A 26,389-nucleotide genomic window follows, 5' to 3' on the forward strand; every position below is an offset into this window, starting at 1 on the left:
TCTCTCGCTCTCTCATGCTCTCTCTCTCGCTCTCTCACGTTCCCTCCACACGCTCTCTCTCGCTCCCTCCACACGCTCTCTCTCGCTCTCTCACACCCGCTCTCTCACACCCGCTCTCTCACACTCGCTCTCTCACACTTGCTCTCTCCCACTCGTTCTCTCGCTCTCTCCCACTCGTTCTCTTGCACGCGCTCTCTCGCTCTCTCGCACGCATTCTCTCTCTCGCTCTCTCGCACGCATTCTCTCTCTCGCTCTCTCGCACGCATTCTCTCGCTCGCTCTCTCGCACGCATTCTCTCGCTCGCTCTCTCGCACGCATTCTCTCGCTCGTGCTCTCACACGCGCGCTCTCTCGTGCTCTCACACGCGCGCTCTCTCGTGCTCTCACACGCGCGCTCTCTCGTGCTCTCACACGCGCGCTCTCTCGTGCTCTCACACGCGCGCTCTCTCGTGCTCTCGCTCTCTCCCACTCGTTCTCTTGCTCTCTCCCACTCGTTCTCTTGCACGCACTCTCTTGCTCTCTCGCACGCATTCTCTCTCTCGCTCTCTCGCACGCATTCTCTCGCTCGTGCTCTCACACGCGCGCTCTCTCGTGCTCTCACACGCGCGCTCTCTCGTGCTCTCACACGCGCGCTCTCTCGTGCTCTCACACGCGCGCTCTCTCGTGCTCTCACACGCGCGCTCTCTCGTGCTCTCACACGCGCGCTCTCTCGCGCTCTCACACGCGCGCTCTCCCTCTCGCGCTCTCACACGCGCGCTCTCCCTCTCGCTCTCTCCCACTCGCTCTCCCACTGTCGCGCTCTCGCTCTCTCCCACTGTCACACTCTCGCTCTCTCCCACTGTCGCTCTCTCCCTCTGTCGCTCTCTCACAATGTTGCTTTGTTGCTCTCCCACTGTCGCTCTCTGTGTCGCTTTGTTGCCCTCGCTCTCTCACACTCACAATGTCGCTCTCTCGCTTTGTCGCTTTGTTGCTCTCCCTCTCTCGCTCTGACGCTCTCTCACTCTGTCGCTCTCACTCACAGTTGCTCTGTTGCGCTCTAACAATGTCACTTTTTCACTCTCACGCTGTCGCTTTGTTGCTTTCGCTCTGTCGCTGTTGCATGGTGCGTCCACCGTAGTCCATGTGAATGAGCTGTTACTATAGAAGCGATAAAGTATCAGAAAGAGCACGTTAATATAAACCGGTGATTTGCAGCTGTCAGAGCTGCTGTTATAGAAAACGAATCAACACCTTCTGACCAATCAGGTTTGAGAACTCAGTGCTGTGGAATAAGCCTTTGTACCTCTCGCTCTGACGTGGCGATGGAGGTTTAGCGTGTTTGCGCTCTTTCTCTGGTCGCTCCAGCCCTACTGAATCGTGCCAAGTTTACCAAACGGTACGAGGTGAGTTCTTGTTAGCTTTTAGGAGCGTAGCTGCACGTCTGTGTGAAGGTACATCATGTTCACACACGCGCACACTTTTCCTTCCCTTCCTGCGTTACTTTTACCAGGAGAGAGTGAGTCGCAGAAAAATATTAGGGTTAATAAGTGCTACGCGCAGGGCGGTGGGGTTCCTGACAGACTTGTTTTGAGGTTTGTCTGTTCTGCAGCGCGAGCTTCGGCGTGCCTCTTGAAATCTGTTTCCCCCTCATCAACCGCTCGCTCGTTAAATCCTTCAGACCAACACTTCCTTATATCTGTCTGTCAGAGCGGTCTGCTTCTGTCGCGCTGCTGCTTATTTTTCCATTTGTGGTGTTTCTGATGCCCCTGCCAGAGTCTCTCAACATGGCTGACTCTGTCTGCCTCGCGCTCTGTCTGTCTGTCTCTCTCTCTCCCTCTCTGTCTGTCTGTCTGTCGCTCTCTCTCTCTCCCTCTCTCTCTGTTTGTCTGTCTGTCTCTCTCTCTCCCTCTCTGTCTGTCTGTCCCTGTCCCTCTTTGTCTCTCCCCCTCTCTGTCTGTCCCTGTCCCTCTCTCTCGCTCTCTGTCTGTCTGTCCGTCTGTCTGTCTCAGCTGGGTTTTATGTTATCTGTTGGTGTATCTGTCACTGCCTCAGCAGTGTGGAGGAACCACACCTGCGTTTCTGATCTATAGATAAGAAACACGTTGTGGGAATACCAGAGCAGCGTCTCCTCCCGTCTAAAGTGGCACGCGTCAGAGGGGTTCGACCGAGACGTGGCACTGTGTTGCGCAGAAGCTCTGGTGCTAAAAAATCCCTTAGTGCTTTGGGCTTCTGGTTTTGCAGACGTTTTATATTAAGAGCATCTTTAGACATGAACGTGTGTCGTGTTTTCGAGTGTTTCAATTTGCGGTCAGTTGAACCTGTACGAAGAACGTTATCCGTTTTATAACCCCCCCCCCCCCCCCCCCCCCCCACTTCGCCTTAATCAGGGCCGATGATATAATACCGACATCGCAGTGTGTTAACAGCACGGCGCCTGGGTTCTGACTTTCAGCACTTTTTTCTGTCAAACTCGCCGAAACAACTTTACGGAAAGTGTCTCCAGTGTCAGAGGCAAAGCTATAAAGGGGTCATGGCATGGGTTTTATTTTTTCTTCCCCCCCCCCCCCTCACACCTCTCTTTCTCACCCACCTTCCCCGAGGTGTAATTATAATATTAGTAAAGATTTTTTTGCGGTGTTCCTTTACCTTTCAGACTTAAGTGTAACCGCCCACTGCTACGATTGGCTAACATCTTTACCCTACGAATTAATTATCAACGCCCCCTGCTCCAAATATAACTGCGTTTCTGTGGAAAGTTTATTGATAAATTGGTGTGTGTGTGTGTGTGTGTGTGTGTGTGTGTGTGTTGCGCTCTGGGCTCGGTTCAGCCACATTTGATCTTAAAGTGTGCAGAGGATCGAGTTCCTCTTTTGTTGATGCGCGTGCATGTGTGGTTCACCCCTGTCTGGCAACAACGGTGTCATTATAACGCCTCGTTTTGCCCGAGGATGAAGTGTGTGTGGATTTTATTTATTAAAGAACAGAGGGAGAGGAAGAGACAGGGATGGAGAGAGAGACTGAGGGACTGAGAGAGAGAGAGACGGAGAGGGAGAGACTGAGGGACGGGGAGAGAGAGAGAGAGAGAGAGACGGAGATGGAGAGACAGAGAGGCCCAGGGCCGTACCTGTCACATTCTCCTTTGTACTCTTGTCTTCACCTTGAGTTTAAAAAAAAGAGCAAGGGGAGAATATCCCGTTTGTCTGTGGACTCAGGACGAGTGAATACAGGTGAAGCTGCAGCTGGATGTTTGTGCAGTCGCCTGCTCCAGCTCCAGGTTTCATCCCTTCCACTGGCTGCTTAAAGAAAAAGCTCTAAGTACTAAACAGAGATGTATCGTGCGTCATAAGTGTGATTTAGACAACGAGCCACCGGTTTAAAAATCACACACACACCCAGCGTGGTATTTTCAGCGCAACTGGCAACCATTTCAGCAGCAGACTGAATCCGCGCTGTTTATAGTCTGGTAAACGGCGTAATCCCGCAGACACTCGGAGTTCACCCCGTTCCTCTTCCTCTGGAGACGTTCCTCTGGAAGCGGCACGCGGGCGGCGAGGACAGAAATATCACGCCCCGATACTTTAACGCTGTCACGATGTTTAATTTAGCAAACACACAGTCGGGAATCCGTGGGGGGTCGGGGGGGGGCTAAAAAATGATTTAAGGTGCATAAATGGACACCTGCACGTTTCCAGGTCACCAGCGTAGGTTTAATGGAAGCACTCAAGAACAGAAAGTTCAGTTCAGTGTCTTCCAGTTTTAAGAATAATCCCAATAAATAAGAGCTCATGGTTAATGAACAGTCACTCGTTTATTTTTCCTCCTGGAGTTATTCTGTCGGATTGAGGGAGTGAGTGAGGGAGTGAGTGAGGGAGGGAGTGAGTGAGGGAGTGAGGGAGGGAGGGAGGGAGGGAGTGAGTGTGTGTGTACTGTTGTGTTGCTGATTCGACCGTGTCATTGAATCAGAAGAGTTCAGCAGCACGCTGGCTCTGTCCATCCATCCTCTCCTGCAATCCTGTCATCTCTCTCTCTCTTTCTCTCTCTCTCTGTATCTCTCCTCCTGTATCTCTTGTGCTCTCTCCCTTTTCTCTCTCGCTGTGTCTGTCTGTCTGTCTCTCGCTCTTTCTCTCTCTCACCCTGTCTCTCCCTATCTGTCTTCTCTCTCCTTCTGTGTGTGTCTCTCTCACCCTGTCTACCTCTCTCTCTCTCTTTCCTTCCGTGTCTCTTGCTCTCTCTCCTCCTCTCGCTCTCTTTCACCGTCTCCGTCTTTCTTTGTCTTGCTTTTTACATTTTTTTTATCTCTCTCTCTTTTTATCTCAATTTTTTTTCTTTCTCTACGACTTTCTCTTTGTCTCTCCAGCTCTCTTTCCATCTGTCAGTCTCTCGCTCTTCGTGTCTATTTTTGCTCTTTGTGTGTGTGTGTGTGTGTGTGTGTGTGTGTGTTGGACTGTGCTGAGATGTGCATTTTGAACACTACCTCCCGAGCCTCGGGCTAGAAAACAAGCCATATTTTCCCATCAAACGGGGGACGGGCCGAACTGACACACCAGCTTCTCCCTCGCTCTCGCTCTTCCTCCCTCTCTCCCTCTCTCTCTCTCTCTCTCTCTCTCTCTCTTTTTCCAAAACACATTGCACAACAGCGCTGCGAACGTACACAATAGCTAATCCATCGGAAAGCTCCTCCAGCGTTTCCAGCTTAAGAACCGAAATCAGATAAGCCTTTTTTTTCTCTCTCTCTCTGAGTTTCTCCTTTAATCTCAGAGGCGTTTTAGCGGAGGAGAGAACGGTGCGGGCGTCTGGCAGCGCCGCCGAGCGTCTCCCCGCCAGAGCCCCGCGTTTTCGCTCATGCCGTCGGTTCCATCGGAGCGAGATTTTAGAGGTACACTTGGGTCTTCCACGGTTCAGCATGCGCGCCGTTCCTCAGCGGGAACGCGCTGGCTCGATCTCGCACACGCCGCCAACCTGTCAGCACACACACACACACACCGCGTCTGTAAAAATGCAGACAAGCAAGCTCATGTCTAACGTTACTGATGAACCCGTACGCCCTCATACGGGATCTTTAAGAAGACATGAGGGATAAGATTGTTGTCGGTGTTAAATATAGAAATCGAGCATTTATTCTTTTCCTGCACAGACCGAACTTTCCCAATACAATATCATCGTGAATCATTTCGGGTATCATAAAGCTGTTCAGTTTGAATTGCGCACGTCCGAACATTTTTATGAACCCGTTGCTACGGCGATACCGTAGACGCTCTGCTTTTGTGGCCACTGAATTGAATTTCACCGAAGGGGAAAGGACGGTTCTCGTAGAGGTTATTTTTTTCACCGACGGTTTTCACCACCACGTCGTCGCCGTTGGGGGAGTCGAGACGTCAGACCGGATGAACCAGGCGTTAGATTGGATCTCGTTCTGAAATTGCTGTTTATGGGGAAAAGTCCCATCAGTCATCTGCTGCAACAGAGTTTACACAGAGTCTCGGTGTAGTTATTAAACTCCCCGTGAGCGGCGGCGGCGGTGGTGTTGTAATCTTGGAAATTCAGCTTTCTCACAGACTCCTAAGAACACCAGTCACTTATGGCGTCGGTATATTTCTCCGTTTCTCAATCGCTTACTCTCTCCTTCCTTTTCCTGTGAAACGCTCGCCCGGTCTGTTCTGACGTCTACAGGGTCGAAAAGCCTTAGGAAGTCGTAAATGGTCCGGATTTTATGAAATTGAAACACGTTCAGGGTGTGATTAGGGTTCCTACTGTTGAAATGTCTCTCTCTCACACACACACACACACACACACACACACACAGAGTTATGTTGAAATTTTAAAGCGGTTGGAGAGTGTGAACGTGTTACCACCGAAGTCGAGAACATCATAGGAACCGGAGACCGTGCAGAACTCTGAGGTCTGTCGAGTAGCACCGTGATCTAACGAGAACGGAGAAGCGCGCTGTGTCGCAGCAGCACAGAGGTGCGTGACGTTAACACGTAGGTATCAGCCAAACGAAAACCGGCGTGACGGTTAACACACGGGTGATGCAAGCGAGATATCTTCTCGCGCGATCGGAAACAAGCACTCGCTTCTGCTCTTGAATCTGATTCTGTGGTGTGTCGCTGCTCTCGGGCGTTTCTGTCGGTTGGGAGTGCAGCCGGAGGGAACGCATCGGTGTGTTTTGACTCCGGCGCCGTGTGTGGTTTGGCACGTGGCTGTCCAGAGGATGAGGATCCGCCGCACCTGCCTGTGCCAGTCTGACTCGTGCCGGTCTCGCCGGCTCTTTTATTAATCCATGCCCATCTCTTGCCCATGGAGTAGCCGCAGAGGTTACAGAGCGTGGAGAGAAGCGAACGCCGCGGTGGTGGGCGTGGCCAACGTCCCGTACCCGAGCCAGACTAACTGCGCCGCTAACGTCCGCGAGGTCCGATTGGTGGCTTCGTTTAAGGATTGATTTCAGCTCGCTCTGACCTCTTTTTGTTTCAGTGCTTGAGTGCTTTATGTGCAAAACGCACGTTTAGTGTAAAATCCTGAAACTCTTTTTGTCCCCGCCCCCCTGAGTCTGGGGGCGTTTGGCTCCGTGCCTCCAGGGCATGCTATACCGAGTGCTTCTCTTTCCCTGTTGCTAAGAGACGCGTGTTAAATGAACGTTTCACACAGCCACGGCACGGGCTGCTTTTCCACCAATGGCCGCGCTCCTCCACAGCGCCGTCACGTGACTTGGCTGCCATTTGTCTTTTGCTTGGCCTCAAGGTGGGGAGTAATACTCCTAGCAGCTGCTGCAAGCATTTCCGCTACAGCTCGCTCTCGCTCTCACACTCTCTCTCTCTCTCTTTCACACACACACACACACACACACACACACACGCTTCCTTCCTAACCCAAAGGCTTTGTGCGTGCTTTAATTCATGATTTAACTTGCATTTATTGGACTATCATTATAAAATCCACATGCACGAGGAGATTTGTCTAGCCGTCTGAGTCCTGGAATAAAGCCGTGTGTAGTTTCAGCACGGCTTTACATGGGGTGTGTGTGTGTGTGTGTGTGTGTGTGTGTGTGTGTGTGGATTTGTTGAGCTTAAAACTATCGTTCCGTCAAATCCGATACGTAGACGATTTGCACTGCGTTCACAACATCACGCGACTGTCGGTTTTCACCGAGCCGCCATTTCAGACGGAGGTTTCATAAATTCCCAAGCAAATTTATGACTCCGCGATGCCACGGACCCGAAACGATCGCCACGGACTATGGCTAAGTCTTGTGTGGTCGGACGTTCCTTTATTTTTTTCTTTTTCCCCCCAGTTCCCCACTCACAAGCCAGTTTAGTTCCTACCTGCGGATAATCAAACCTCTTACTGTCTCTCGAGACGTTACGAAGAAAGATTACGCTTGGACGGGGAAGTAGCGGAGATCGTCGGCGCCTCGCTTTGCTGATTCGCCAACGAAGTCGAGCACGAGGCTGCCAAAAACCTGTATAAACCAATTCTTGCTGGTTTTGTGGCTCGACTGCCAAACTATACACATCAGATGTGTTTGGAATGAGGTGAATTTTTCATTTGTGGCCATTCTGGGGGGAGGGGCGCTATCTCGTCTTAATTAACATTAAACTGTTTGGTGTCGCGTTTCTTAACACTCGCACGGCTTCAGAGTTTCTGTTCGGACCTGGAAGTGCTCTGGCAGAGGTCGTATCCTTGGCTGCGCGGCCAACAAACACACTCCGGCGTGCCAGTCACGCGGGGAAAGGAATCTGATCGTGGGGCAGATGCAGCGGGAGCCTCGCAGGAGCTCCGAGTCAAGAGTCAGGAAAGATCCCAGGAACGGCTGTTTTTGGCCGCTGCGCTCTCTCTCTCTCCTAACATACACCCACCCACATACTCCTGCCTCATACCTCCCATCATTCCTCACCGCTTTCACTCCGTCCCATCGCCCCGCGAACAGCTTTCACTGGTTTCCAGCTCTCTAATCGGTCTTTACACGCCGGACAACCGTGTAACCACATCCAGCGCCCCGCAGCACTGCTGTGGTCCTGCGTCGTGTTACACGCTTGCTCCCTTCACGTGAACCCGCCCGTGCGATAACGATAACGGCGCCGTTTATGCATTCGTTTACCGTTTATTCTTTCCACCCGACGCGTCCTACGACGCAACCGGAAGTCCCGAACAAGTCAAATAAACGAACGCGCACGACCGGACACGTCGTAAATCCGTCCGTGAACACAGCGAGGACTTTGAACTCTCGGGAGTCGTGTCAGGCACACGGGCGAGTCGTTTATCCGTTCCTGGAAAAAAAAACCCGCCGGTGTTTTGATAACCGAGTTTAAATACGTCTCCGAATGTTTATCGTTTAAAAAAAAAAAAAAAAAACCCTCCCCAGTGGAAGATCTTTTCTACAGGCAGCTTTTGTCGGTGAATCACCCGCTGACTCGGCGCTCTGCCTTTTCTCCGAGTGGCTTCAACCATGCTATTGATGATCCTCCAGCAGGAAGAAAGGCGCGGCGGTCCGACCCGGCCCGTTTCGGAGCGCGGCGTAGCCGTCATTCCGCCGCTAACGTCTAGGTCGGCTTCTCCGCCAGAACCCGTGCTCGTTGTTTTGCTTCAGTCTCCGAAGAGATTTGTGTGTAATTATATTTAATTCGCTTTTGATTGAGACGTTTCCTGTAACTTTTTTTTTCTCCACGCAAATCTGCGTCATTCATTATTATTATGATTTTTTTTCTTATTTTGATTTCGCGTCTCGGGAGGTGTGGTTTAGGCTTGTCGTCATGGTTACGTTACAACATGGGTTATGTTGTAGCAAGAGTGCGGAAAATGACGCAGAGCTGGTTTAAAATTAAAACGTGTAATAAAACAATGATAATTTTTAAAAAAATAACGTATTAAAATCCGTTTGCTCTAATAGAGGGTTTTTAGGGGGAAGGGGGGGGGCGGTTTGTTTTTCCCTCTTCTTCTCACAATAAGAATTTCGGGGAATTGCGAAACCTACGTCGGTATCCATTTACTGTTAGAAGTATACGGATTGAAACTCAAAGTGGGCGTGGCCTTAACCAACCACACCCCTCAGATGTCTGAATGGCAGCTTGGTGCGTCTGGCAGTTCCTCAAACTCCGCTACATCACTCCAGTTCTCCAGATCGTAAAATTAAAAACTAAAAAAAACACACGGCGCCCAACGTCCACGTTAATAAACACGGTTTTACGTCGTTGTCTAACGGCGTTAAAGTCGAACAGTCCTGATGCACACCTCTACTCTCCGCCTCTTCTTCATATCTGCCTTCCTATTGGTTTAGAACGTGTCACGTGTTCATTCACTCGCGAAGACAGACCGACTCGCACTCCTTACTCTTCCACTTAAATGTCTCATGAGACTGCAACCATTATAGAAGGGGGTGGGGGTGGGGAGGGTGTGTGTGTGTGTGTGTGTGTGTGTGTGTGTGTGTGCGCGCGCAACGAAGCATTTCTGAAAATCTTGCTCAACCAAACGTGCGTGGAATGCCAGAGAATCGTCCCACTTAAGCTGCGCGATGGCTCCAGGCTTTTTTTTTTTCTTTCCCCTTCTCGTGTTTCGACTCGACGCGGCTCCAGCGGAACGCGTGTCAGAACCGGGAACCGCGCTCCGGGAGCCTTATTCAGGACACGAAACGACACGTCTCGCGTCTTTGGATTAATCCTGGACCGGTTTCCCCGCACGCAGCAGTTTGAGACGGGTCAGCGCCGCCGGGTCGCTGAGTTATCAGTTTCCCGACTCGGGACGGATCTGCGCTGGCCTGTTTCAGCTCGCACCACGCGCGCGGTACGTCGTGCCGGAAAATGAAACGCCGGCCTACGACCAGCCCTTCTTATCCGTCTCGTATTACGGAGCTGAGAAGATCTCGGTAGTTCTGATCGTCTGGAAGGTTGTTGATTACTCTTCTGTAACAGTAGTCGCACGTTTATATTCTAATACGGCATTGTTTCTATAGTAACCGTGCCTTCGCGGGAACTTGTATAGTGGAAGCTCTGTATAGACGCATTCAAAATCGCGTGTAGTCGTTGATAAGGTCACGTTTTCTGTGCCGAGATGTGCTGAGTCTCCATTGTCAGCGGTTTCTTACAGTCAGGGGTAAAGCTGTACCTCTAAGGTTTCTCTATGACAGCAACTGTTTCTATATTAACAAGTGTTGTTTCTATAGTAACCGCAGCGACCGTCGTTTCTGTAGTAACCGCACTGACTATCGTTTCTGTAGTAACCGTGGCGACTATCGTTTCTGTAGTAACCGCGGCGACTATCGTTTCTGTAGTAACCGCAGCGACTATGGTTTCTGTAGTAACCGCGGCGACTATCGTTTCTGTAGTAACCGCGGCGACTATCGTTTCTGTAGTAGCCGCGGCGACCGTCGTTCCCGTGTCAGGAAGTTTTCAGGACAGCGGAGTTTACGCTTCGTTGTTTCAGCTATCAGAACCGGTCACGGTTGTGAGATTGCTGCTGTATAAGAGGAATAAAACACTCGGGGGCGTGCTGTCAGAGTAAAATAATCATCTTCTAGGCCGTTAGCGTATCGTCACTGATTATACTCCCATAACCGCACAACCCCCAGTGTTTTATTCCTCTTATATAAACATCTGAGCGGAGAGTGAACGCCGAGATACTTCGCTTCAGAGTTTGAGCCTCTCAGGCAGAGTGTGTGTGTGTGTGTGTGTGCGCGTGTGTGCGTGCGCGCGTGTGTGTGTGTTCCTGCTTGTCCGTGTGCCAGTGTGAGCTGGACCAGAGCCCGTCGTCTCATGCAGTAATATCTTCTTTATGAGCGCTCTGGCAGCTCGGTTGTGCGAGTGCCCTCGTGCTGTTCAGCTTCTCTCTCTCTCTTTTTTTCTCTTTCTTTTTTTCCCCTCGGTTGGTAATTCCGCTAACGTGGACCAGATGCATCCTGTTGACTGCGCATTCGGATTTATTTATTTAGCAGCAATGCTGCTGTTTGCAGGACTCCAGTGGAGGGGTGTGTGGGTGTGTGTGTGTGTGTGTGTTAGAGCAGCTCTGTACACTTATTAATAGTTACTGTGTAGTGCATTGTTGTGTGTTTATATTTTCATGACTTGCTCTGAGGGTTTTGGAAGCAAGTAACGGAGATCAACTCCAGATCAGCTTCGATGATGATTTTCTGAGAGTATTCCTTTAAATGTGTGAGTATATATGATATGATATGATATGATGTATGATAAATCTACTTCCATGTAAGTTATAGGAAATCGCCTGACGCTGTGTGCTGAGCTCAGCAACATCCCCACACAGGGTCGGGTAAAGTTCACATCACTTCAGCCACAGCTGAAAGGAGAGCAGTAGGCGTGTCCTGTAGTTTCTTCCGTCTTCCGCAAGACTTCTACCCGGCCCGAGGAGAAACCTAAAAACCGCACTTCCAACTTCCTGTTCGGAAAGGAAGTGAACACGACCGATGTATTTTCACATGATCCTCCTTACGACACCGCCATTTACCAACCGTTCGTCTCTGCATGCATTAAATAACGACGCGTCGTACGTGTCATCTGTTTACCGTCACGTTTCACGCCATCGTACGTTTCCTTACAGTTCTATAAACAGTCGTTCCTGCACCTGCCGCTTTTTTTTTTTTTTTCCTCCCCTCTTGTCAGGTTAATAAAAACATAAAAAAGTGGCTTTTCACGTTAGCAAGAAATCTCGGCAACGTGAAACCCGGTTACAGCTTCACCTCTGACCCAGTCCTTCTAGGATTTTGCGACCGCAGAAATTTTTACCCAAAATCCAATCGCGAGCTCCGCAATATTCGGAGGAGGAGCTTGCGATTTTTAAAGTGTCAAAGCCCTCGTTCACGTGCGTCGAACACGAGTACAGCGAAAAGGGTCTCGCCTGCGGTCCCGCCAGTCCGAGTCGTTTCCGAGCGTTTTCGTCCGCGACGACCACGAGAAACTCTGCGAAATCCTGTACGGACTGTCTGAGTGTTTCACGGCGCTGACACTGGAGACTCCTTCACAGGCCAGTCCGCTGTAGAAGTCGTGGCGGTCGGGCTGTTACTATAGAAACGATAACACGAGTGCCGATGTAGAAAATGAATCAACAGCAGTACTGGGTTTATTTGTGCTGTTGCGAATTAGAAGTGTGTGTGTGTGTGTGTGTGTTCGTTCCTGCGTGTCTCAGTCACGTCCGGCGTGTCCCTGTGACGGAGGCTTCGCCGTAAAAGCGTTTACAGGCTGCTCGGGAGCTCGTTTTACGCCACTCTCTTCAGCAGACGCTCTGAAGTCCAGCCAGCCGTCTCTTCGACACACCACTGTGGCTTTATTTGCGGTCGGAGAGGTATTGCGCCTCAGACGAGTCGCCTCGCCCTCGTCACGGCGTTAAGGACCTGTTAGAGTTGCACTTAATGGTTGCTAATTCCTTCCAATTTATGCTAGCATTTAGTTTTTTGGTTTAAAAAAAAAAAACAACCTCTAATCCAATTGACGTGAAAGTAGATCTCCGTATTTTTGCTGCGGTGACCGCAGACGTGACCGCAGACGTGACCTCATCTAAATTTAGCTCTTTTCTTCAAAGACAAAACGCTTTGATTCGTATGTATACGTCTCAAAGACACGCCCACTCCAGAGCATTTCATCCCCATCTTTATACGTGACGTCTGAAGTGTATAGCGGACTAGCCGTTTAATCGCGCCCGCTCTACAGATGCGGTGGCTTTAGTGAACGTGAGATTTAAAAAAATAAACAAAAAAAAGCTGAAAGTATGGAGGTTGTTTTTCTGTGTTATTTACACGGTTGTTATCCCCATGAAAACGCTCCTCTGGTGGCCCTGCCAGAAAATTCCAGCCTGTCAAGAACTCGATGAACAGGCTGTGTGCGCATGCTGTTTGCCAAATAAGTTTTCACACAGTCAGCACGATCAGGCCGAATCCTGCGCAGCTGCCTGAGAGCCCTCGCTCTGTAAATCAGGTTTTTTTAATAAGCAGATGGTAAACACGCTGCAGAGAAGCCAATCCGCTAAGCAGGAGTTAACTCTTAGCCTGGTGAATACTCTGACTCCCTGAATCGCTCCTCGATACACGGACTCCCTGAATCGCTCCTCGATACACGGACTCCCTGAATCGCTCCTCGATACACGGACTCCCTGAATCGCTCCTCGATACACGGACTCCCTGAATCGCTCCTCGATACACGGACTCCCTGAATCGCTCCTCGATACACGGACTCCCTGAATCGCTCCTCGATACACGGACTCCCTGAATCGCTCCTCGATACACTGAATCGCTCGATACACGGACTCCCTGAATCGCTCGATACCCTGAATCGCTCGATACACGGACTCCCTGAATCGCTCGATACACTGAATCGCTCGATACACGGACTCCCTGAATCGCTCGATACCCTGAATCGCTCGATACACGGACTCCCTGAATCGCTCGATACCCTGAATCGCTCGATACACGGACTCCCTGAATCGCTCGATACCCTGAATCGCTCGATACACGGACTCCCTGAATCGCTCGATACACTGAATTGCTTGATACATGGACTCCCTGAATCGCTCCATACACGGACTCCCTGAATCGCTCCATACACTGAATTGCTTGATACACGGACTCGCTCGATACCCTGACTCCCTGAATTGCTCGATACACTGAATCGCTTGATACCCCGACTCCCTGAATCACTCTACTCCCTGGATCGCTCGATACACTGAATCGCTCGATACACTGAATCGCTCAATACACTGAATCGCTCGATACACGAACTCCCTGAATCGCTCGATACAGTGAATCGCTCGATACACGGACTCCCTGAATCGCTCGATACAGTGAATCGCTCGATACACGGACTCCCTGAATCGCTCGATACACGGACTCCCTGAATCGCTCGATACACTGAATCGCTCGATACACGGACTCCCTGAATCGCTCGATACAGTGAATCGCTCGATACACGGACTCCCTGAATCGCTCAATACACGGACTCCCTGAATCGCTCGATACACTGAATCGCTCGATACACGGACTCCCTGAATCGCTCCTCGATACACGGACTCCCTGAATCGCTCGATACACTGAATCGCTCGATACACGGACTCCCTGAATCGCTCGATACAGTGAATCGCTCGATACACTGAATTGCTCTATACACGGACTCGCTCGATACCCAGACTTCCTGAATCACTCGACACACTGAATCGCTTGATACCCCGACTCCCTGAATCGCTCTACTCCCTGGATCGCTCGATACACTGAATCGCTGAGTCCTGACAGTAAACTTAATGTGAGAATGAAAAAGAACTGCATTTCTGTCTTGTGCTTGGATAAGAAACAAAGGCGGTTACTGATATTACACTGCTTGGGTTTAACACACACACACACACACACACACACACACACACACACACAGGTAATTTATTTTCAGTTGAGTGTTCTCTCGATGTAAGGAAAAGGATTATGGGATAGAAAAGTGTGGAGTTTGGAGATGAAAACTTGGAGACAAAACCAGTGACTGTGGTTGGGATGAAGCCGTTTTGCTTGGTTGCCCACCCCTTAGTATGGGTTTTGTGTGTGCGTGTGTGTGTGTGTGTGTGCGTGTGTGTGTGTGAGAAGGCAGGAAATCAGAAATTCTTGAGTGCCGCAGGCTGCAGCTGGCTGCTGATTGGAAGCAGGCAAGGGCCACAGGCTCTCGTGTTGCATTCTGGGATAGCAGGGTGGCCCCACACTAAACACTCAGAGATATAGAGAGGCCTCTCTCAGGGCATTCTAGGACAACACAGAGCCTCTCCCATGAAGAGATTGCAACACACACACACACACACACACAAACACACACACATACACATAGACACAGAGCTGATTTTTGTAGTAAATAACCAGGGCATGCCGTCCTGGCATTTTGAAGAACTTAACGAGGGAAGATAGTGGAGCTTCTCTCTTTTTTTATGCTCAGTCTCTTTGTATTTCTTCTGCTCTCATTTTCCATATGTCTCTCTCACACACACACACACACACACACACACACACTCACATACACTCAGTTAAAATGATCATCCAGCCAAAAATGTACACAGTTTTGCACAGTTTGCATTAGATACAGTTTAAGCCAACAAGTGTCCTCCATCTTGTGGTGTGAAACTTGCGTTTGGGTTTTGTGAGAGTTCCTCATCGGCGCTTGGGGTTTCGTTCCTGCTCTTCTCCTCACGTGTAATACGAGGAGGAGTGATGGTGTTATCCATCACCCGGTGACTTCTCCGGACCTTTAGGAAGAACGTTGAGGCCAGTGAAGCGTAGTGAGACCCGTACTTATTTCTTGGATTTTTGGTACGCGAGACAGTTCTTCCGTAACACGCGGCATGTTTGACGGCGGAGTTGCAAAACAGGAAGCGAGGCAATATCTCGGCACGGTGTGTCGCCATGACGTTTAGCGTATCTCCCTCAGAACCCCTGGCTGCTGGTCTTCCTCTCTCGCTAAGGGGAGGGGCCAAAAAGTGCTTGGCCCCCTTAATCAATAAGTTTTATGGTTGCAAAATAACGCATGACTGAATATAATTTCATAATTTGTGTGTTCGTGTGCATGTTTGCACATGAATAATCATTATAATTACTTAAGAAGGCTGTAACTGCAGTACAGCAGACATGCTAGTCATGCTAATCAGCTTGTCATGCTTTACCTCAAGTCAGTCAGTTTATTTTTGTGTGTGTGTGTGTGTGGTTGGTAGGTGCTTTGCTAAATGGGGCTCCAGGTCTCCATAAGTTTAAAGTAAATATTCTGGCCGTGTAGAGACATCTGATCCTGCAGATCCTATTCTGCTTCCTTACACACACACACACACACACACACACACACACACAGAGTTCCTAAACCGTTTTGCACTCTTTGTTTGGCTAAAACCAAAACACACCACGTTTGATTCACTTCCCTGGAGTCGATTCGAGTTGATTCGGAATCACTTTCTCGCTGCAGTCGAGAAGCGAGAGCGCCTCTCGCACCTCAGATGCTCGTCGTGTTCCGTGTTCTGTGTTGTCGCCCGCCTGAAGGACCGCGCCGAAGTGGAGAACACCGTCACCACCCCACTCCAAACTGATCTTCACCGCCGTCTGTAGACCTGACCAGACATGTCCAGGAGGAAATGGTTTTTTTTCCATAACGGATCAGACGAGGAGTTCTCTGAACAATTCGCTGAGTAATCGTTTATAACAACAGTCAGTCTGGCTCAGCGCCGCCGTCACCCGACACCGGTCCGACCGGTTTCTTAACGATGCGTTATTGTACCACGGCGTGTTTTTATTTAACAGACAAAACCGTGCTATCGGTGATCTGGTGCAGACGTGTGTAAGGAGTCTCCAGTGTCAGAGTTTTATAACGCGGCAAAGCTGCATAAGAAGCAGCGCTGTGAAGGAAGGACTGTTTATATCCGCTGTGCCGTAAGTGATGACAGGATTATGGAGCTATAAACGGATTGAAATGATGATGTTTGTTCTTTATCAAGTAAAAAAGTGGAATTGTTGATGAGCTGCCGTGGCGTAAGAGGAATAAAACACTGCAGGAGCTGCTGTATTGGGAAAAGAACGGAGAGAGGAAGGAGGTGTCTTTTTTTTTTTTTTTAAATTTAATCCTTCTTTACACGCTGTTCACATTGTGTGCACATGTCACTCTCTTATCTGTTCTGTGTGTGTGTGTTGTTTCCTGTCAGTTGAATATGACAGCTTATGATTGCGATAAGGAAGTGTTTTCCTTCTCTCTCTCTCTCTCTCTCTCTCTCTGCTTCTTATCTGTAATCTCCTGCTGATTGTGCTGGCTGAGTTCTGCTCTGACTGCTGGTGTGTGTGTGTGTGTGTGTGTGTGTGTGTGTGTGTGTAATGTGTATCAGGGGACGTTTCAATTTGACAGGAAACAGCCCGCCGCTAACACACAGTAGCAGGATCGGCTCCAACAGCTCGGTTAACAGCTGGCAGAAAAGTGCGATTTTTATTTTTTATTTTTCATCGCAGGCTCCCGTTTTAGTTTCAGCGCAGGCTCAGGAAATCGTGCTTTTCGAGATCCAGGAAGTGGTGTGGCTTTAGAGTGAGGAAATGACGTGAAAGCCACTCTCGCGCTTCACTGAGACACCTACAGGATGGAAGAGTCTGTAGAGGTCATGTAGGGACAAACTGTACTATCGGGAGTCGGATCGTCAGGAGAGTATCGCGAATCGAATCGTCAAGACAGCATTGTGAATCAAATTGTATCGTGCATCAAATCGTCAAGACAGTATTGTGAATTGAATCATCAGCACAGTATCGTGAATCGAATCAAGACAGTATTGTGAATCGAATCGTCAAGTCGGTATTGTGAATCAAATCATGAATCGAATCGTTAAGACAGTACCGTGAATCGTATTGTGCATCAAATAGTCAGGACGGTATCGTGAATTGAATAGAGACGGTATTGTGAATCGACTCATGAATCGAATAAAGACGGTATTGTGAATCGAATAGTCAAGACGGTATCGTGAATCGAAACGTTAGGACTGTATTGTGAATCGAATTGTGAGTCGAATAAAGACGGTATTGTGAGTCGACTCGTGAATCGAATAAAGACGGTATTGTGAATCGAATAGTCAAGACGATATCGTGAATCGAAACGTTAGGACTGTGTTGTGAATCGAATCGTGAGTCGAATAAAGACAGTACTGTGAATCGAATAGTCAAGACGGTATCGTGAATCGAAACGTTAGGACTGTATTGTGAATCGGATCGTGAGTCGAATAAAGACGGTATTGTGAATCGAATCGTGAGCGGAGTGCATCCGTGACACCCCTCCAACACTGTATACACAAACGCTGAACTAGAAACCAAAAGAATTAACCTCTCTTCATTGATAAAGCAGTGTTTCAGCCTTTAGGAAGTGGGGTAACTTTACTCAGAAAGATGAAACAGATGTGTGTTAAGTGAAAGAAAACTCTCCTGTGTAACTGATCAAGTACACTCGCTTTCTCATGCTGCTACTGCAGAGAGAACTTTAAAACCCTTCATTCAGAAGTCTGTTCTTGTGGTTACTATAGCAATAGATTAGAACGACTTTCACTGTTGTCAGAGCTGAGTTACAGGAAACTGTACAACACCTCCTGACCAATCAGATTTGAGAATTCAGCAGTTGGTTCAGGGAGCAGAAAATACAGGGCTGTTTATCTGAACTGGAATAGGAAGCCCCGCCTCCTCTTAAAAAAAAAATCCTTACCTTGCTCTGATTGAGAGAAACAAATTGTTTAAAAATTGTGTGTGTGTGTGTGTGTGAGAGATCCATTATAGCGGTTTTAATATATGACTATTGGCACTGGTGCTGCTGGTTTCCATTATAAATCTATCGGTGCTGTTAATCCTGCCGCGGTTTAGGAGCCATGTGAAGTTCGAGTCTCTGATATTTTGTGAGTTTCTGCTAAACGACTTTAAAGTGTGTGTGTGTCTGAGTGCGTTGGGATAAACGACGGGGAAATTGTTACTCGTGCAAGAAAGAAGGAACGTGTGTGTGTGTGTGTGAGTGAGAGAGAGATGTGGAGGCGCTGCATTTAATTTAATGTAATCAGAACAGCAGGAGCTATGTACATGTGTTGTATATGATGTTAAAGATGATGCTTATTATTGTTATTATTTTCTTCTTCTCTCTCTCTCTCTCTCTCTAGAACAAAAGATGCTATGATAGAGCGAGTGTGTGTGCATGAGTGTGTGCGCTGAGGTCCACCCCGCTCCGTCCTGCCACTCCCCGAATGGCACAGGGAAATCAGCAGATTGACACTCAAGTTCTGCAACAACTGCGTCAGAAGTTTCCAGAAGTGCCAGAGGGCGTCGTCTCTCAGTGCGTCATACAGGTGGGCGGGGCATTGGACAGGAGGTGATGGGGGAGGGGGGGTCTTTAAAAAATAATGAGAAATTGTTTTTTATGAATATCTCACACCCTTACTGACTGTGTCTCTCCCTTCTTCTGTCTCTGCTTTCTCTCTCTCTCTGCTTTCTCTCTCTCTCTCTCTCTCTCTCTCTCTCACACTCTCTCTCTCTCTCTCTCACACTCTCTCTCTCTCTCTCTCTCTGCTTTCTCTCTCTCTCTCTCTGCTTTCTCTCTCTCTCTCTCTGCTTTCTCTCTCTCTCTCTCTCTCTGCTTTCTCTCTCTCTCTGCTTTCTCTCTCTCTGTCTCTCTCACACTCTCTCTCTCTCTCTCTCTCTCTGCTTTCTCTCTCTCTCTCTCACACTCTCTCTCTCTCTCTCTCTCTGCTTTCTCTCTCTCTCTCTCTCTCTGCTTTCTCTCTCTCTCTGCTTTCTCTCTCTCTCTGCTTTCTCTCTCTCTCTCTGCTTTCTCTCTCTCTCTGCTTTCTCTCTCTCTCTCTCTCTCTGATTTCTCTCTCTCTCTCTCTGCTTTCTCTCTCTCTCTCTCTCTCTCTCTCTCTCTCTCTCTGCTTTCTCTCTCTCTCTCTCTCTCTCTGTCTCTCTCTGCTTTCTCTCACTCTCTCTCTCTGCTTTCTCTCACTCTCTCTCTCTGCTTTCTCTCTCTCTCTGCTTTCTCTCTCTCTCTGCTTTCTCTCACTCTCTCTCTGCTTTCTCTCTCTCTCTCTCTGCTTTCTCTCTCTCTCTCTCTCTCTCACTCTCTCTCTGCTTTCTCTCACTCTCTCTCTGCTTTCTCTCACTCTGCTTTCTCTCACTCTGCTTTCTCTCACTCTGTCTGCTTTCTCTCGCTATGCTTTCTCTCTGCTTTCTCTCTCTCTCTGCTTTCTCTCACTCTCTGCTTTCTCTCTCTCTGCATTCTCTCACTCTCTCTCTGCTTTCTCTCGCTCTGCTTTCTCTCTGCTTTCTCTCTCTCTGTTTTCTCTTGCTCTCTCTCTGTTTTCTCTTGCTCTCTCTCTGCTTTCTCTCGCTCTCTCTCTGCTGTCTCTCTGTTTTCTCTGTTTTCTCTCGCGCTCTCTGCTTTCTCTCTCTCTCTGCTTTCTCTCACTCTCTCTCTCTGTTTTCTGTCACGCTCTCTCTCTCTTTTTCTCTCTCAGAATAAGAACGACTTGGCAGCGTGTTGTGAGTACCTGACCCAGGTGAGTCCCGGCTTCCTGTACAGCGAGGGCAGCCCGAGCGTGACGGACCTGCGCAATCACATGACCCAGCTCAACGTGGGCGTGTCGCAGAATACCCATGGTGCCGTGCAGCGCGAGCCAGTCAGGATGAACGGCAGCAGGACTCTCTCGCACAGCCTGAGTGACGGGCCCGTCAACGGTCCCCCGACTCCGGCCTCTGACTTCTACCAGGCAGAGTCTCAGTCACACGCTCACACACACGCACCCGCCGCCTTCTGCGTAATGGAGCAGGTGCGAAAGCCACAGCCTCCGCAGCACCTCGGCCTGTACCAGCTCGGGGTCAAAGGTCATGGTTCGGCCATGCCCCTTCCCACCACGCCCCGTTTTAACCCCATCACGGTGACGCTGGCCCCCAACGCTGGCCGAAACACACCCACCTCGCTGCACATCCACGGCGGGCCTCAGGCCGGCCCCAACAGCCCCAACTCCATCTACATCCGGCCCTACGTCACCCAGATCTCACACCCGGGCGGCCAGCACCACCAGACCTCGCACGTTTACATGCCCATCAGCTCTCCCACCAACCCACAGCCCCCCTCGGCCTTTCAGGCTCCGTCTGCTGCAGCCTCTCAGGCCTCTTCCTCGTCCTCCTCATCGTCATCCTCGTCTGTGCCCTCATCTTTACCGGCGATGGCGGCCGCCCCCTCACTCGCGTCCTCCTTCAGCCAGTTCAACATCCAGAACATCTCCACGGGGCCCAGAAAGAACCAAATCGAGATCAAGCTTGAATCTCCTCAGAGAGTGGGCGGAGCCGCCGCCACTGCCGCCGCCACAGCGACCTTGATGTGCTCCGCCTCTGCTCCTCGACCGGCCTCGGCTTCTGGGTCCTTGTCCTGCCCGTCACCGTCCTCCTCTTCCTCCACTCCGCTCTCCATCGAGGGGGCGGGGCTTAGCCGAAGCCAGCCCACCGTCTACATCGCCGCCTCTCCTCCCGGCGCCGCTGCAACGACGGCGCCGTCTGAGGAGTGCGCGCTGATCCCTCCTTCTGGTCGCTCACAGCCCAAATTCTACATCTCCGCCAACGCCTCTTCGGACGAGAGCGGCGCTCGGAACCCGCCCACAGTCTACATATCTGCCAACCCCGCTCTTCCCGGTGTGACGGGAGGGCGGAGCCTAGGCGGGCAAGTCAGCATGGGGCCCGCCTACATCCATCACCACCCGCCTAAATCCCGCAGCTCGGTGGGGCCGGGAGGCGTGGCTACCTCGCCGCGTGTGGTAGTGACTCAGCCCAACACCAAATACACCTTCAAAATCACGGTCTCGCCGAACAAGCCGCCAGCCGTGTCCCCCGGGGTGGTGTCGCCCACCTTCGAGCCCACCAACATGCTCAGCGTGCCCGCCGATCAGCACTACCCCGAGCCCGAGGCCATCAGCCTGCCCGAGCCGCTCTCGCCCAACCGAGACCTGAGAGCCACCGAGAGCCGCCGGCCCAGCATGGGCTCTGACGACGCCGCATACACGCAGGGTAAGCGGACGAAGCTAAACGTTCCCATGCCTTCTGTGTCCAGTTTATTTATTTACTGTATTTATTTACTGTATGTGGTCTTTACTGTAATCTGAGCGCGAGAGCAGGAGATCTTCTCCCTGAGGCTCTGCTGCACACCAGCCTGCTACATGTTTTTTACACAGTAGTAGTAATATGTGTTTTTCTTTTTTATCATTATTATTATTTTCCGCTCAGCGCTGCCAAGTGGAAGGTGTGTGTGTGTGTGTGTGAGAGAGAGAGAGAGAGAGAGAGAGAGAGAGAGAGAGTTATTCCTGAGTGTGAGTTTCCATACTGTTGACACTGGGCTGGGTTTTGGATAAACCGTGTTCACTCACACACTTATTAAAACCCTTTCAGAATCTCAGCTTTGTTATCTTTGTGTGTGTGTGTGTGCCCAGTTGAGTGCTCGTTTGAGGGTAGAGTAAAAGTGACTTGGATTGAGGTGTGTGTTTGTGGAAGTGTGTGTAAAATGTGCACCAGCAGGGCAGTGTTTACCTTATATGGATTTTTGCCCTGTTGATGCCTGAGTCATTGACCGTGGGCCGTGTGTGTGTGTGTGTGTGTGTGTGTGTGTGTGTGTTTCCGTTCCCGTGTACACGGGTGCACCTACTTTGAGTCAGTGTCTGCTTCTGTTAATTGTTTTACTGTAGTTAATGTGTAACGTGTATGTTTGAGGGTAGGGGTGTCTCTCAGCCCTGTATCGTGTGTGTGTGTGCGTGCGTGCGTGTGTGTGTGTTTGATTTATGGATTATACATCTTGTTGAGGCACAAATATGGGAACATCTGACCATTTTGACCTTGTGAGGACATTTGGCCGGTCGTCAAGAGGAACTGGTGGTGTTTTCCCTCCTTTTTTTTTTCTAATTCGCAGATTTATTTACTTTATTTAATCGCCTTCTAACTTCTTTACTTGAATTACTAGCGTGTATGCTTGCTCACTTGTGCACTTACTTAATTACTTGTGCAAATACTTCCTTATTTGTTTTATTGACTTGCATATTTATGTACTGGCATAATTACTTAATTAATTTAATTACTTTAATTACTTGTTTAATTATTTACTTTAGTTATTTGGTACAAGTGTGCAAGTAAAGGAGTAACTCATGATATTCCCGTTGGGTTTTTAGCTATTTTTGGACACCCTGTGTTAAAATATATATATATATATATATATATAACACTTCCTATTGGTTAATGAGGTCACGTTTAAGGAAGCAGCAATAATAATTATCAGAAGGATAATAAGAGGCCGGTGCATGTGTGTGTGTGTGTGTGTGTGTGTGTGCTGAGACATTAAGCGTGACTCATGATGTTACATGTGCTGCTGTAGGAAGTGGAGCGTTGTTTGTTTCTCTCCTGTAAGACTAAAAGGCGTCCGGTTCCGTGGAAGTAAATATGGAGCGGATCCTCCGAGCGCTCCGTCAACGTTATTGGCTCTTTCAGGATCAGCGAACGGACGTCTCTTCCCTTCAGCGTTCAATAAATCCCAACTTGGATACGTCAACCGTTTAAGTGTTTTTGTTTTGTCCCCGTCCCCCCCCCCCTCCATTAGCAGCATCCTCTGGTGATTTAAACAGTTTATTGTTTCGAATAAAAAAAGCCCAGTAACATGCTCATTAGATTTACATGAGAAATGTTTGTAAATGTTATTTATCGACCTGCTCGACGTATTAAAGTTTCGAATTAAACCCGTTCGGTTTTAAGTGAGCAGACAGGAGGAGTACGAAGCGTAAGAGCGCAGTAATAAACGTCGTAACTCCGATGATGGATTATCTGGACGGGAGAAGAGGGAACCATGGTAACAGTTATACGTTTATCTGAATGTTTTGCAGGGTTGCAGTTGAAGTTGTTTGGATGGATTTGTCGTTTTGCATTCGTCTCCCATTTGCAAATCTGTGTTTTCCGCATCTCTTCTCGCTGCACTCTCTTGTAAGCGAGCGGAGCACGTCAGGTGACACGTTTCGCTGAATCGCGGCTTCCTTAGTCTGCTGGTTTGGATCAGCCTGTAGTTTGTCACTATTAGAGGCGCTCTAGAAAGGAAATGAGCGTTTTTAGACCCGCTGTCATGACACTAGAGGAAACGAGCTTTCCAATGATACCAAACCTAGAATATGGAGAGCGCTGATAAACGGCGGAGGAGGAAGAGGAATGCAGAACGGTGACTCGGAGTGTTAGGGTTAGAGTCGGTGCCTTTGAAAGTGTTAGAGGTCTTTCACATGTGCAGTGCTAACAGTTAGCGTTTGAACGGAACCCTGGTGTGTTCTCTGCCTGTGTGGTTCTTTAGGCAGAACGTAGCGAACACACTTGCGTCCGAGAGCCTGAATCGACACTGAATTGAGAGTGAATTGAATCTGAATCGACTCTGAATTGAGAGTGAATTGAATCTGAATCGACATGGAATTGACAGTGAATTGACTCTGAATCAAAAAGGAATTGACAGAATTGAAAGAGAATCAACTCTGAATTGACTCTGAATTGAAAAGGAATTGAATCTGAATCACCTCTGAATTGATTCGACTGTGGGAAGTGAACTTTGGGTTGCAGCACTGTGGTTTTGGTGAGAAAGTGTGTGTGTGTGTATCCCACTGTTCCTGCTGTTCACCAGGAATGTTCATCTAATATGTTGTGTGTGTGTGTGTGTATGTTTTTAGCATTGTTGGTGCATCAGAAGGCGCGCATGGAACGTCTGTGTCACGAGCTCAAGCTGAAAAAGAAGAACCTGGAGAAACTCAAAGAGGAGGTGAACGAGATGGAGAGCGACCTAACGAGGAGACGACTACAGAGGTCCAACTCGGTGTCTCAGATACCGTCTGTGAGTCTCACACCTTCATATAAACATTTTGCTGAGCTGCAATAGAAAATGAACCGACACCTGCTGACCAATCAGAATCCAGAGCTCAAGGAACGTGCAGTATTTCAGTAAATACTGAGAACCTGGATTTTATCATCAGTAACAATAAATCAGCTGCTCAGTTTCAGCATCTGACTGTGTGTGTGTGTGTGTGTGTGTGTGTGTGTGTGTGTGTGTGTGTGTGTTCAGCTTGATGAGATGCAACAGCTGAGGTATAAGAACAGGTTACTGCAGATCGACATCGACTGTTTAACTAAAGAGATCGACCTCCTACAGGCGCGTGGTGAGTCTCTTATACACACACACACACACACACACACACAGTTATATATACACACACACACAGTTACACACTCACACTGTTATACACATACACACACTTAATGTTTTTTTTTATATATATATATATATATATACACACACACACACACACACACACACACACACAGAGTTATACACGCACACCATTATACACTCACTTTACGACTCTAATCCGACTTTAGTCCGCGTCTAATCCGAAGTTGGTGCAGATCTAACCTGACTCTAATCCTCTAAGCTGGACTAGAGTCAGTTTAGAGTCGGGATTAGAAACCCCTACACCTCTCCACTTCGTTATGTACAGGCTGGAGTTTGTGTGAGTCCAGCTGCAGGCTGCAGCGCTTAGCGAGCCGGGTTTGCGCTGATAAATATCTCCCCACACACACACACACACACACACACACACACACACGTGCACTCGCACTCACGCCCATGACCAATGAACTGCTATTGTAGTGTTAACTGCCAGTTGTTTCCTGAATGACATCCTGCTACCGCTCATCAGTACCGGATTTACGATTCCTCTGGCACCTCTCAGCCACGCGCACATTTACACTCTCCTACTGCAAAATGTGTGTGTGTGTGTGACATTCATGGTGTTTACAATGCGTTTACTTTGTTGTTATGCAAAAACACACACATGCGCGCGCACACATCTCAGTTTGATTATAATTGGGATCTGCAGCGAAAATTCAAAAGTGTGTTGTGTTTGTGTGTTTAGATGTCCTCATCCCATGACTCCGTGATTAAGGGCTGTTCTGCATTTTCACATCCTGTTCAGTCATCTCGTGTGTGTGTGTGTGTGTGTGTGTGTGTGTGTCTACTGACTCATATGTTTTTTAATGCATTGGCTTTCAGGTGTGTGAGGGGCAGATGTGCTGCAGGTGTTCTTTTAATGACCGACAGGAAAGCACTTGTTTAGTGTGTGCGCGTGTGTGTGTGTGTGTGTGTGTGTAACCTGACCTTGTTTTGTCTATGTTTTTTAGGACCACACTTCAATCCCAGTGCGATCCATAACTTTTACGACAACATCGGCTTCCTCGGTCCCGTCCCCCCAAAACCCAAAGGTACTCCGGCAGCAGGTGAGAATGCGTGTATACACACACACACACACACACACACACTTATTCCTTTATAATATCCGTTATTGTGCTTCTTCCTATATATATTCTGGTGTTGTACATGCTAGACTGCCCCCTAGTGCACACTCAAGGTCACGATACATGACATGCCCACACCTGCACATGACCCTGAAGTATCCTCACATTTCATTCGCCTGATCTACCGCCATGATCGGACTAAATTTCTGCCTTTGCTGCACACCTGAAAGCGAAAGATGGCCTTCCTGAGGAAGACAATAAACGGTACTCCAACAAACCCGATAAAATTCCCGCCGTCTTGATCACTGCGTAGGGTAGAACGTCACGGAGATACGTGGTATATTATTTGTGTTAAAAATAAAAGCACAAGTTCACGTTGGAAATTAACGACTTGGACACTTTTAGGATGTGTACTTTATGTACTTGATAACATGTGCAGAAATGACAGACCTCCACACACACACACACACACACACACACACCTTTATCTCTGACACGTTCTCATGTACTTTACTTTTTCCAGCTTCCTGTTCCTCTCTTTTTTTTTTTTTTTTTTGTCTTCTTTGCATAATTTTAAATCTGTGCGTGTGTGTGCTCTCGTCTCGCTCTCTCCGGT

At 48.9% G+C, this 26,389-nt stretch overlaps 1 protein-coding gene across 4 annotated transcripts in view; it reads left to right on the forward strand.

Annotated features, from left to right (window-relative positions):
- The window catches only part of tab2 (TGF-beta activated kinase 1 (MAP3K7) binding protein 2), a 45,124-nt gene that overhangs the window by 13,528 nt on the left and 5,207 nt on the right, over positions 1–26,389 (forward strand). For 2 of the 4 annotated variants that reach the window (XM_053643237.1, XM_053643245.1), the window contains 5 exons: positions 18,588–18,773; positions 19,938–21,483; positions 24,156–24,316; positions 24,545–24,638; positions 25,660–25,755. In XM_053643237.1, coding sequence (XP_053499212.1) covers positions 18,672–18,773; positions 19,938–21,483; positions 24,156–24,316; positions 24,545–24,638; positions 25,660–25,755 — 1,999 coding nt within the window. In that variant the 5' untranslated portion in view covers positions 18,588–18,671. Of the gene's footprint in view, positions 1–10,233; positions 11,117–18,587; positions 18,774–19,937; positions 21,484–24,155; positions 24,317–24,544; positions 24,639–25,659; positions 25,756–26,389 lie in introns of those variants that run through there. The other 2 variants (XM_053643254.1, XM_053643263.1) reach the window with 2 other exon arrangements.

Source organism: Ictalurus furcatus, chromosome 2, assembly GCF_023375685.1.
Source record: "Ictalurus furcatus strain D&B chromosome 2, Billie_1.0, whole genome shotgun sequence".
NCBI classification, from domain to species: Eukaryota; Metazoa; Chordata; class Actinopteri; order Siluriformes; family Ictaluridae; genus Ictalurus; species Ictalurus furcatus.